At 43.3% G+C, this 13,846-nt stretch overlaps 1 protein-coding gene across 1 annotated transcript in view; it reads right to left on the bottom strand.

Moving 5' to 3' along the window:
* The window catches only part of Hdac2 (histone deacetylase 2), a 34,058-nt gene extending 20,889 nt beyond the window's left edge, over positions 1-13,169 (bottom strand). Inside the window, exon 1 of the mRNA XM_057762663.1 lies at positions 12,910-13,169. Coding sequence (XP_057618646.1) covers positions 12,910-12,961 — 52 coding nt within the window. The 5' untranslated portion in view covers positions 12,962-13,169. The remainder of the gene's footprint in view (positions 1-12,909) is intronic.
* Positions 13,170-13,846: the final 677 nt, after the last annotated feature.

Below are 13,846 nucleotides of genomic sequence, written 5' to 3'. Positions count from 1 at the left end.
TTTTCAAAGATGAATCCAAACTGCAGAGTGAGGAACAGCACATCTCGTTGGTCTAAGTAGACAATTACTTTTTTGTAAATTATATTTCTGTTGTGGAATAATCTTTATGTACACTGTGAAGATGTGTTTTTGCAAAGGAACCTTCTGGCTGTTTTAATAAAGAGCTAAATGTCTAGTAGTTAGGCAGGAGGTATAGGCAGGACTTCAAGGCCCAGAGAGGACTCTTAGAAAGAGAGGCAGAGAAACCAGTCAGATATGGAGAAGAAACAGGAGGTGCAAGATCAAAGAGAGGTAACAGTCACATGGTAGGTAGAACACAGAGTAATAACATGGGTTAAGTTATAAGAGCTAGTAGGACAAGCCTAAGCTAAAGCTGGGCTTTCATAATTTACAGCAAGTCTCCACGTTTATTTACTTATCATTTGGGAGCTGGCGGAACAGAGAAAGACTCATTATTTATGGCACACAATATGGGGCTCAAATATCCAAATACAGGGTCTGAGAAAGTTAAAAAGGAGTTCTGGACAAGGAGTCAGGTATGAATTCCTAGTCCTAGTCAGGCAGACTGGAGCTTGGTGGCATACAGACATGCCTGCGGGCTGAAGTCAGTACCAGTGCCATGTGCTAAGCTAAGCTGCACATATGCTGACACGGCAGTTTAAGATTTGTCACACATGGTCAGAGAACACTGAAGGTGCTTGAAAACCTCTAAAAAGGTATACTACATTTAAAAATGTGCTTAGATACTTAAGAAAATGACTTTGCTTTACAGAAGCTTCTCAGTTTCAGGAGGTCCCATTTATTCAATGTTGCCCTTAATGTCTGTGCTGTTGGGGTTATACATAGGAAGCAATCTCCTGTGCCCATGTGTTGTAGGGTACTTCCCATTTTCTCTTCTATCAGGTTCAGTGTGTTCAGATTGATATTGAGGTCTTTGATCCATTTGGACTTGATTTTTGTGCATGGTGATAGATATGGGTCTAAGGCAGGACCACGAGGGGTGCACCCACCCACTGAGACAGTGGGTCTGATCTATTGGAAGCTCACCAAGGCCAGCTGGACTGTGACTGAAAAAGCATGGGATAAAACCGGACTCTCTGAACATGGAGGACAATGAGAGCTGATGAGAGGCCAAGGAGAATGGCACGGGGTTTTGATCCTACTTCATGTTCTGGCTTTGTGGGAGCCTAGACAGTTTGGATGTTCACCTTCCTAGACCTGGATGGAGTGGGGAGGACCTTGGACTTTCCACAGGACAGGAAACCCTGACTGCTCTTGGGGCTGGAGAGGGAGAAGAGGAGTGGGGGGAGGGGGAGAGGGGCGGGAGGAGGGGGAGGGAAATGGGAGGCGGAAATTTTTTTTTTCAATAAAAAAAAGAAAAAAAAAGAAAATGACTGTAGATAGTCATAGAAAAAATAGTTTAATAAAGTCTTTAAAGACAGAGTACACGGTATTTTTTAAAAAGCCAAGTAAAGATAGGAAATACACAGGGCATCTGGACCTGTATGATACTTTGTTGACTTTGAAGTTTTGAATGCTAATGAACAGGGAATGCCAACTGCTGAGATCGACACTGGGCTGTGGAAGGGACTGCTAAATTAAATCAGCCTACCTACTTTAGAGATGTCTTGGCTTCAAAGTGGAGTCCAACCATGTGTTACGCGGGGGGAGAGGTTATGCTTTTGTTTCCACAGGAAATGCAAAGCTATGGATTACTTCAAAGTTAACGGAGATTAGATTTGACCAGAGGAGACGCCCTGAGGATCTTGGCTGCAGACAATATGGAAAAAAGCCAAGAAAGACTACAAGATAGGTGATGTACAAGCTGATCTCTCGACACGGGAACAGCTCTGAGACTGGATGAGAGATGATAAATCTTGTTGGCTAGAGAATCCTCATGACTAATATTATTGCGTGTCATCCTTTCATATGACATATACAGAGATTTATATTATAGCTTGGTTATACAGTCCAAACGAACTTAAAAAGTTGAGAGATGTCTTTTATTTGCTCAAACATAAAACACAAAATCATCTTTAACTGACTTGTGTACACTGTACATTCCATACTTGTGTTAATGAAGATTTATATGATACCTTTAAAAAGTTTATATGTTGTAAACAAAACAGACCAGACACCAATAAAGGTAAGTGGCCCAGATGATGCAGGCTCTCAGCATGTCTCTGTTGCAGTTTCCTCAAAATCTTACAAAATGTTACAAAAATCTTTGAACAACTTCAAAGCTACTATCTGAGATGGTCCAGTCTCACTGAATATCCAGCCTAGACATCAGACAAACCTTACACTTTACCTCACAAGACCAGAAAACAGCTAGCTCTCCCAGGACTTGACCATTATCCCAATTTTCTGAGTCTCCTAAAGATGCCTTTGCCACCAGACAACACAATGCCCACATTTTCAAGAAGTAGGGTGTTTGGCTTTTGGTCTTACGGTGGGTTATGGATATTTATCAATATTTAGTGGGGTTGGTTACAAGTTATCACTGGTCATGGTCAGAAAAAAACTGAACAAAGGAGATTGGATTCAGGGATATCTTTCTGAAGGAAAAACGGGGGCACATAGCACAGAAGTAATGAGATAAAAGGGTGGATGTTGAGTCTAGTTTTGAACAACCACTAGTCTCAAACATTTTATATTGAGCATAAATTTTTATATACTGATACAAAATTAAGGTTATTTTTTGCTATACCATATATATGGTTTTACTCTTGTCTAAGGTATTATACCCATACAGCCAATTAGAAATATAATTAAGAAATATAGGTTAGTAGCTAGTCATCTATAATAAGCAAACATGTTGTCGCATTAGGCATGTTTTCAAGATTAAATAGAGATATAATTTAGATACGTGGCTTTCAAACACTCAGAAACCTACAGATATGGCATTTAAGATGTTTTAATAACCTAAGGTTTTTCATGACAGTGAGACACATCTGCTCCTGGCAGCAGTAATTTAATTTAAAAAAATGATGATGGGCATCAAATAACCTTCATATGGAGTTCTCTTTTGCTGTGGCAAAGTTAGCCAATGGGTAAGAAACTTCTCTTGCCTAGATTGCTGACAATATGCTGTCCAAATTGAATGAATAGGACATAAAAGAAGGCAACTGCTGAACTTTGCCAAGAAACGGTAGGGCAGCCCTTCAAAATTCCTGATTTGCAGAAAAGTCTGTCAGACATTCTAGGCCTGTAGGTCAAAGATGGATACCCCGAAGTTACAGATGAACCTTGAAGAGACTGTCCAGGCAGCCAGCTGCTTCTGTTATTTCTACAGTTTTGAAAGCTGTTTGTTTTACACTTCTGGTTTAATCGGGTAATATTATATTCTTCTCGGGTCTTTGATGGGTTGAAGACCAGTTATAGTTACAGTATTCCTTGTTACCAAATTCAGAAAAGAAACTTACATAAGAGATGCAAAATTTATAACAATGAGAAACATAAAAGTTTAAAGTTGTTTATCTAAGTGTTTTATGGTCTAAAAAGATATTTTTAGGATGGTAATATGAGTTATGACAGAAAATGGTTTAGATATAAAACACTGAACTCACTAAGATATGATAGAGAATACAGTACTTTCTCCAAATTTGCCAAACACATATGGACTAAACATTGTGAATATAATTCTCACTTGATAATTGTTCTTATCTATAGTTTTACATTAAGAGTTAAAATCTTTCCTTTTTATTTAGACAAAAAGAGGTAAATCACCTTTATTCACAGTGACTATGTGTCTTTGTCAAGGTGCCTTCTGATTGTTTTAATAAAGAGTTAAACGGCCAAAAAGTAGGCAGGGAGTATAGGTGGGACTTCCAGGCAGAGAGGGCTCTGGAAAGAGAGGCAGAGAAGCCAGACAGACAGAGAGGAAACAGGAGGTGCAAGATGAAAGAGAGGTAAAGGCCATGTGGTAAAACATAGATTAATAAAAACATGGATTAATTTAAGATAGAAGAGCTAGTGGGACATGCCTAACCTAAGGCTGAGTTTTCATAATTAACAGTAAGTTTCTGTGTCATTATTTGTGAGTTGGATCACAGGACAGAGAAATACTTGTTACATATTTTTATTATCTAAAACAATATTAAATTTAAAAATATTTTGAACATACCTTTCCCTCTGCAAAGTCCTTCCAGATCCTCTCCCTATCCACCCAACCTTAAATCCTAGTGTTTAGAGGAAAAAAGTGATATAAAGAACATTCATCTACTACTTTATAATAGTTTTTTTGCCTTTTTAACTCATGGATGTGCTACTATTCTATAATTGTGAAGTAGCATCCGAAAATGTTAGGTGACATAGCCAAAGTTACACAACTAGCTGACAGGCGCCACATTCAGATACAGAGAGGAGTAAATTGAATACTCTTTTGTCTTGTCTCTGCAGAGCAATGACAGGGTCACAAGAAAGTCAGAACCAGGGCTAATGAGAAAAGAACATAGTATAAATGTTTTTAATCAAAGCATGATCTTTGTTACTTACAGAATATGAACAAAATAAATGACCTACCTAATTTATGAAAGTAACTTGTAACTACAAGAGCCTCAAATTTACATTACTGTACATAGAGCTTTCAACAAACTTCTATCTTAATTTTGAGGCCTTATTCTCACTAGGAATATTCACTCAGTCTAAAGACATATACTTCCAAGTGCAGTCAAGCCACAGATGATGATTATATTTTTCAGAATCCCTCCATAGACTTAGGATCAGAGGTGGAACCTTCCTCTAGTATATGCAGGCCTTTGGTTTAGCTCCTCAGCACAGAAGGGAAAGGGAGAGGAGAAAAGGAGCAGATAAAGAAGAAATATAAGGGGAACATAGGGAGGAGGCTCTAAGTAGGTAGGGGGAGGGAGAAAAAGAGCAAAGAAGGAGGAGGGTAAAATAACAGTAAGGATGTCTCAAGAAGCCAAAAGTAACCATACTATCAGCCTAAAATACCTACAATCCACATAAGTCAGTGTATAAATATACAAATGTCCCCTCCAGAGCCATTAGCCATCAAAATCCTCGATACTAGGCATGAAAAGCCCTCTTTTGAGTTGTTGGTCAGGGTTGACCAAGAGATTCCCAAAACTTTATAGTATATTGGCCTATAGAGTCTAAACTCCCCTAGAGGTGGAAGGTAACTGCTTATTGCTGAAGACACCATGCATTTCAGAAGCTGGGCCCAGAGGCCCCTAAGCTAGACCTGATCTGAAAGCCTCCTCTAGGTCTACCCTTTGCGTTACAGAAAGGAGTTCCCAACAGTCTCACCCAGTTCTGACACCTATGAATCCCAATAACAACCACCATGGCATCATTAGTGTGCTAGTGGCATGCATACCTTTGCAGTAACCAACAGCTTTCTAATTGTAAATAAGACAAATTCAGCACGAGGGAAATCATGCCTCATACTGAAAACCTAGCCAACTCCCCAGGGCTGATCTTGGAATAGAACTTACAATTGCCATTTTACTAAACCAGCACCATCCCTATCTACATTCTACATATTTTTTCTTACACATTACAGAAAACTACAACCAACTGAAAATGCAGAGTTGTGGAGCCCAGCACCAACTGGTAGGACTACCATATAACCCCTGCACTTAAGGCTCAGGGATCACAGGGGAAGGAGGAGCAGAAAGACTGTAAGAGCTAGAGGAACAGGGAGTCTGCTGTGAGACTGTCTAAACATGACCTGAATAAGGACACTAATAGACATGCTAATGTAGATCAGGGAATGCTCATGAGGCCTCAAGCCCAGACAAAGAACTATAGGCAACTAAGTAATGAGGGCAGGAAAAATAGTCTTCCCCAGGGAAGAGCAGACCAACTGGTTATCCAGTACCAATGGTCAACCCTGAAAACATCTACATTATACAGGCTGAACAGGTTGTATTTATGTTTTTAGGAGAATGTGTGTGTGTGTATGTGTATGTATGTAACACACAACAATTAAAGAAAAGAGGTTGATGGAGGAGGGTCATTTTTCTATCTGTTGTTTCATTGGTTAATTAATAAAGAAAACTACTTGGCCTTTGATAGGACAGAAAATTAGGTAGGTGGAGAAAATAGAACAGAATGCTGGGAGAAAGAAGCCGAGTCAGTCAGTCGCCATGATTCTCCCACCCGACACAGATGCAGGTTAAGATCTTTTCTGGTAAGCCATACCTCGTGGTGCTACACAGATTATTAAATATGGGTTAAGGCAAGATGTGAGAATTAGCCAATAAGAGGCTGGAACTAATGGGCCAGGCAGTGTTTAAAAGAATACAGTTTCCTTGTAATTATTTCCGTGTATAAAGCTAGCCATGCGGGCGGTCGGACGCCAGGAATGCAGCCCGCCGCTCTTACTACAAGAGGTCATGAATTTGAAAGACAGCAATGGGGTACTATACAGGAAAGTTTGGAGGGAGAAGGGGAAAAAGAAAATGAAGCAATCACAATATAATGTCAAAAAAATAAAAGAACCATTTTGTAGGCATGGCAGCTCATGCCTTTAACAACAACACTCCAGTGGCAGAGGACAGGTAATTCTTGCAAGAGTGAGGGGAAGGGAAAATAATTTCTAACTTGTCCTGCTCAGTATCAATTTTGTATATGGCTATCCTGTAGAATTTACTTCTTAAAGTCCTGCTCCTTTCCTTTTAAGAAAATGTTAACTGAACTGATCCTTTAAAAAATGTATTTAATGTGTATGGGTGTTTGTCTGTGCCCAGTGCCTGTGGAGAGCAGAAGGCATCAGACTCCCTGGTACTGGAGTACTGACGTGAGCCACCAAGTGGGTGCTGGGAATTGAACCCAGGTCCTCTAAAAGAGCAGCAGTGCCCTAAACTGCTGAGCCATCTAGCCCCCTTCTCTTTTCTTAATTTATAGACCTGTATGGTCTCTGTCAGATAATTTGGGCATATTTAAATCTTATCCCATTTTTTTTTGTTCAAATACTTAAATACATTTTACCAATCAAGAATATCCAGAAAAACTCAACTCAAGATAAAAATACATAATGTACTAAAACTGGGGCAACATTCTATAATCAAATGTATTTCTGAAGCAAAAATATATAACTATCACAGTAAGTGAAGTAAAGATAATAAATGGAATTATATTAATTCAGGATAAAACTTGTACTTTTCAGATCATTTTAATTTCAGGACTGAAAAGTATTTTCACCCCTGCACACAGATAAGCTGTCCAAAGTAATCAAGAAAAAAACAAATAAAAAGGCTACTATGTATTTTTTGTCAGCCATACAGCACTGGTCTTATAAAAGGTTCTAACACAGCTGGCCCTCTGCTGGAAAACATCCTGGGTTTGGGTTTTCACAATACTGCTTCCCTCCAGTTCCTTCCCTAAGCACATTTCCTCCAACACTCTTCCAAGTTTGTCCATTAAACAAGAGCCGGCTACTGGTCAGGCAGGCACAAAGTGAGGTGCCCAAGTACTCTAGGAATGACGTTCTGTCCTGTGCTTTTTCTCAGAAATGGCTCTTGGTGCTGTGTCTCTCCATATTATCTCCTTCAACACCTCAATGATTTATGAGCTTGTCCGCTGGGAAATACAATCTCAGTAGCTTCTCCTCCCTAGGTTTCAGGCTCACAGAGGTCACTTTCCTAAGTATTTTCATTTGCTCTAAATAAAGATCTCAAATACATGACAGCCAACATAGAGTCTAAACAACCTCAATGTGTAGTCTCTTCTCTATCCAAACGCTCTACTCCCCAGCTCTAACCCCACGTCCTAGCTACCAACATTTTTCACGTTTTCCTCTATAAATCATTCTTCAAATGTACCCATTTCTATCCAAAATTATGTAGACAAACATATTTAATTCTTGTTTTCAGCCTACATCCTACTCTTGCAAATTAAGACAGGCTTCCACTCTAAAAGCTTCAAGACACTCCCTAAGTATGTCAAAATCTTTGCCAATCAAGTTTGTTGTGGTCTGGCCCTTTATGGCTTAGCCCTGCACCCCCTAGCTCCTCATGTTAGCTTCTGGTACGACATCTTTGGTATGACACGCTAAAGTCTTGGCCTTTGCAGTGTCGTGGGGAGGACGTCTTAAAGGCTGCTATATTTTCTTCCTTGAGATGCTTGTCTGTCACTCCACCAAGGGTACCTTTCCTCTCTTACTCTATGACAAACATCCATTTCCTTTGTAAGTGATCTCAGTCTACATGGCACACAGTAGGGACTTAAAACATTCTCATGTTTCTGAGCCCCCAAAATGGCTTCCTGCACTGGAATAAAAACCACCAGAACTGTGAGGCTGACTGTGACCATGGGAAGAGTAGAACACTAATGTAAGGGCGCCACATTTCATCTGCGAGCATGAGCAATTTCACTTTTCTTCACCAACACCAATTGCTTAAAGAAGTTGCTTAACATTTAATTTTGTTAAGGAAAAGAAACAATTAGTATATTTTTGGGAGACAGCAGAACAAAACTCTACAAATGAAAAAAACTTTGAATTTCAGATGCTAACCTTTCCTTAGACAATAAAACAAGAACCAGTGTGGGAAAGGAAAGTGGTGGTCTAAGGGAGTAGTCACCTGCTTTCCCCTGTGAGAGGTAGACCCATCACCCTCCTGCCTGTAACTGAAAAGCTAAAGAACATGGTGAGGATGGAGAGCTGGTCCAGTGATTAAGCACTTACCACTCTTCAAGACCCAGGTTTGGTTTCCAGCATCTATATGGCAGCTCAGAACCACCCCTTTTTCTCCAGCTCCAGGGGACCCAACACTCTCTTCTAACCTTCAAGGGCACCATGGAGCATATCATGTAGGCAAAATGCTCACAGATATAAATCAAAATTGTTTTAAAAATAAAAACTGTGTATGATGTGAATGAGTTCTACCTACACTATTCATAAAGACTCACTAGTCATTTCTTCATCAATAATTCAAAGTTCAAGTTTACACACAGTCCTCATGAAGCTTTTATTCTAGTGGAAAAAGAAAAAAACTTGAGCCATAGAAATGACAGACAGAAAAACAAAAATGGCAATTGAGGACTAATGAAACCCTCTCTGGGGGAGGGGGGTGAAATGTGAGGGAGGTCAGGGATCAAGAATTCTGTGGGAATGGCATTCAAAATCACAGAAAATGTCTTTAGAGTTACCTATCAAATTTAAATGTTGTGTGTGACAAACACCAATATTCACAAACTGCTGCAAGACTTCATTAGCATGGGTCTGTAACCAAAAAAACAATTATCCATTTCATGGACAGTAAAGATTTATACAGCAGCTAAAGGCTAATGCAGCTGTACTAAAAGTTACCTGGCAAAAGACACTGATGCCACCATTTTAAACAAAAGTGAAACAAATATGAGAAGAGCTGGCTGCTCTGTAAAGCCTTGTATTTGTTAGTCAGTTAGGAGGACAGTGGGAAGCATGCCTTTGATAAGTGTGATGTTTTTCTCTGGACCATGTCTCCAAACATTCTGATTATGATTATCTCCATCAGAGAAAAAAAATAAACAAAGCATAAAGCAATTGGTGCTTAATTATATAAATTATGCATACATTCAAGTCTCTTTATTGTATACATCAGAAGGCACTTCATGATTGATCCCAAGCTTCACTCAAAACAAGGCATAATTTACATTTCCAGATAAAATACTAAAAATGTGAGCATTGCAATTAGAACCAAATGTAACTCAGTCTGCTAAATTAGGCTTAAGTAGAGAAAAATAACATCAGTTTATGGTGAGAAAGGATCTTAGTATTTATCTAATTAGCTATAATTTGCTACATATCATTTTACAAAGTATTGATCTTTTAGTATATAAAAGAATGACTGTCAGGCAGTGGTGGTGCTGGGCAGTGGTGGGGGCAGAGACAGGAGGATCTCTGTGAGTTCAAGGTCAACCTGGTCTATGGAGTGGGTTCCAGAAGAGACACAAAGAATGCCCAACATTCAGAGAAGTGTTTCTGGAAAGTATGGATGAGTAAATAGGCACAGCCCACTAAGAACAACTCTACTTTCCTTCTGCGGTACAGGGATAGCTCATATACTCATCCCAAGGCTCACTGAGTATCAGTGGCTCAGTGATCTAAAGGGCACACTTCTGTAGACTACAGAATATACAGAGAAAACGGTATCTTCAGAAGTATTCCTCAGTAAGCACACAGAGCCAGCAGTAAACACTCTGAGTTGTTAAGAGGCTGTGCCTACTGGCCCGATTAAACCTCAAGATGGACACACATGGTTTCAGAATTTGCTTCTTCACTCCTTTTCTTTTTTCTTCCCTCTCCTTCCTCTACCAACCAAGTTAAAACCAGCTAGCTTAGAGCAGCTGGCACACACCTTTAAACCCAGCATTTAGGAGGCAGAGGCAGGCAAATCTCTGTTTGTAGCCAGCCTGGTCTATAGATCAAGTTCTAAGACAGCGAAGACGACAATGTCTCAAAAAACCCCAGCTAGCTTCAACTACTACATTACTTAAGTCCCATTTCTATTGGCATTGCCCTTTGTCAATCCAACCCTTCGTGCATCTAAAAGTCACATACACTTTTTTGGTACAAAAATTACTTTACTTGAATCCTCTATTCACATTTTAAAAGACAACTAAAAATCACTGCTATTTTTTATACACAAACAAGAACAGGGTTTTGGTAATGAAGATAGAAGTGTAGAGAATATTCTGTGTAGTCTAGCATGACATCCCATGTTAATTAGCATAATCACGACATCAATTTAATAATCTCTGCAATTTTGTTAGCAAATATTCAGAACGTATGTAAGTTAAGTCCATTCTAAAGACATGCCAACAAAGAGCTGGACAAGAGACTGGAAACCCAGCAGATTTCCACCATATGTTATACAGATGCATGCTTACAACTAGATAAGGCAGTTTGTATGGACATACATCAAAAATCACATGACGAAAAAAATCCCTCCATCCTGCTCATCTCTGTGAGGTCACAGAGGGCCTATCCCGCCCCTCAAAAAAGGCTCACGTCCACACAAGGACCCAGGGACAATTCGCTGCCCAGCAAACAACCAGAGTAATGCATGGTTCTAAAAAAAAATCACATGACTGAAAAAAAAAAATCCCTCCATCCTGCCCATCTCTGTGAGGTCATAGAGGGCCTATCCCGTCGCTCAAAAAAGGCTCACGCCCACACAAGGACCCAGGGACAAATTGCTGCTCAGCAAACAACAAGAGTACTGCATCGTTCTCCATCACCTGAGCACCAGTTCTGACCGTGAAACCTCTCCCTTAACTCTTGGCTGGGCGGTGGTGGCGCACGCCTTTAATCCCAGCACTTTGGGAGGCAGAGGCAGGTGGATCTCAGTTGAGTTCGAGGCCTGGTCTACAAAGTGAGCTCTGGCATAGCCAGGACTGTTACACAAAGAAACTCTGTCTCGAAAAAACAAAAAAGGGGGCTATAATTATAAGTTTTCAAATTAATTTATAGGGTTACATCCTTTCCAATGGATAAGAGGATACTGGACAAGTGTTCACCACGAATCCAACTTCACAATATAATTCATGTTTAAATTGGCGTCTCTGCCCTCCATGATGGTGTAATTTCAAATAAATTCATTCAGCACATATGTAGTCCTCTTAAATTTGACATTCAACTGGGCATGGTAGTCCATGCACTTTGGCATCTGGGCACTTGGGAGGCAAAGGAAGGAAGATTTATGGAAGTTCAAGGCCAGCCTGGTCTACAGAGCTGTCTTGAACCACCCCCCTCCCGGCCCAAAAAACAAAACAAAACAAAACAACAACAACAAAAACAGGCATTAAAAATCTCTGCCAAGCCAAGAAAACGTACAACTATTTAACTTTTTCCACTTAAAGTCAGTTTGATTCGGCCTCGTTGTCTGGGCTCTAATCTACTCTAAGATACTGTGACTTCAACACAACAAATACAGCAAACAGCTCCCAATTTTGTGTCTCTCTGTAGAAATCAGGTCTTTCGGGTCAATGAGGCTAGGTCCGTCAAATTACTCCTCCTCCCAAGAGTTACCTACTAGTGTCTTGGTGAAACCTTTACAACAGGGCACTACTTAGTGTAACTGAGACCATCTCAGCCAACAGAAGTCGGGGACTATTACTACTGCTCATATTCCAAACCACAGAATCCTCACCACCACCTAGTACACCTTCTACCTGTATAGATTATTTAGTCCACCACTCAAAGTTTCCTGCAGCAGAGTCCCCACCACACTGGGTTTGATGCTCTCCTAAATCCCCAGAGCAGGGTATAACTGCAACGCGAACAAAGAGCAACAAAGAAGGGGGTGGTAACAACCTCCCACCGAGGCAAGCTAAGACCCATCAAGTGGGAACAACTCCAAGCTTGCCTCCCTCCTCTTACCACTTCCCCACAGGCCTACCTAGCGCCAACTCAAAACCCCTAATTGTCACCGAGGAAGTGCAGCCCTTCCATATGAACCCTGAGAAAGTGGCGCTCAAAGAACCCGACGAACAAAGGCGACGGATGGGAGTCCACGCGAAACACGAGCGAGACAGCGCCGCTCTGCGAACTTGGCCCCCCGCCAGCAGTAACTCCTCTGCAGCCCCACCCGAGCCGCGGGGTCCCGGGTGAGGCTGGAAGCGCGGCGCAGACTGAATGCCGGCGAGAAGGGGGACCCGGCGAGCGGGGGAGGGGACAGGGACGTGGGGCGGAGCTCCAGGCCGCCGGCTTTGTGCAGTCAGGCCCGGGGTGCCAACTGGGGTTCCTCGGGGGCCGGTCCGAGGCAGTGGACCCCAAACCTGCGCGTGTCTGTGCGGAGGACCCGAGAGGAGCGAGGGCGGACGATCCCGGGGCACGGCCGCGAAGCCGGGTAGGCCGTGTCCCTGTCCCCGCAGACAGCCACCCTAAGCACCCCGAGCCGCGCGTCCGCCCCGCCGCCCCCTCCTCGCCGCCCCGCCGCAGGCTCCCCGGCCACCCACCGTCATAGTAGTAGCACACTTTCTTCTTGCCGCCTCCTTGACTGTACGCCATGGGCTCGGGCCGCCGCCTCCTTCCCGGCTGCGGCTCCTCCTCCGGCTGCTCCCGCCCGCCGCGGCCCGGCGGCCAGACAACGGGGACTGAGGGAGACGGCGGGCGCACAAGGGCAGCCCGGAGCGGGACGGGAGCCGGAGCTGGGAATGCTGAGAGCTGGGAGCGGGGGTGGCAGCGGCGCCGACGCGCGACACTCGGCGGGGGAGGCCCAGGGTGGCGGGGCTGGGAGGCGGGCGCTACCACTGCGGTGCTGCAGGGGGAGGAGCGCGGCTGCGGGCGGACGCAGCGGCCGGTTCGCAGAGGACGCCGGCGGCTGGGGCGGGAGCAGTGTACCCACACTTGTGTCGCTTGCACTCCAGAGGTACAAGGAACCGGCCTCGGCCCCGCGCTCGGAGCCCGGGACCCGCAGCCGTCGGGCTCCCCCTCCTAACTGCGCGCACTGGTTGCGCCTGGACCGAGCTTGCGCACTCGGAGCCTGCTCAAACGTATCCCGGGCTGTCTGGACCCCTCCGCCGGGTCCCACGCCGCTCCCCTCCCCCACCGCCGCGACGCTCCGGCCCCAGCCCGCCACCTGCCGCTGCGGGGACCCCGAGGGGAACCCGCTGGAGCCCTCCCCGGGGATTCAGAAGATGCTGATCCTCGTCTATGTGATGGTTGGAGATTCACACGCTTTCCGAATCGCGTGTACTCTTTTTTCCCTGCTCAGCTCCTGATATCTACTCTTGATGACTGACTTAGAGGCGGTAATGGCAGGCTGTATGTACCTCCTGGGTTAAATAGGCATTTAATAGCCGTCTATAAGTACGACTGTCAGCACCGATGCCTATTTGTAAAGCAGTCGAAAGTGCCGGGAAGCACGTGCCGTGTCCGTTTGTTCTTCGTAGG

Source organism: Chionomys nivalis, chromosome 2 (assembly GCF_950005125.1).
Source record: "Chionomys nivalis chromosome 2, mChiNiv1.1, whole genome shotgun sequence".
In the NCBI taxonomy this organism is placed as follows: Eukaryota; Metazoa; Chordata; class Mammalia; order Rodentia; family Cricetidae; genus Chionomys; species Chionomys nivalis.
This window is presented reverse-complemented; position numbering and strand designations above follow the sequence as displayed.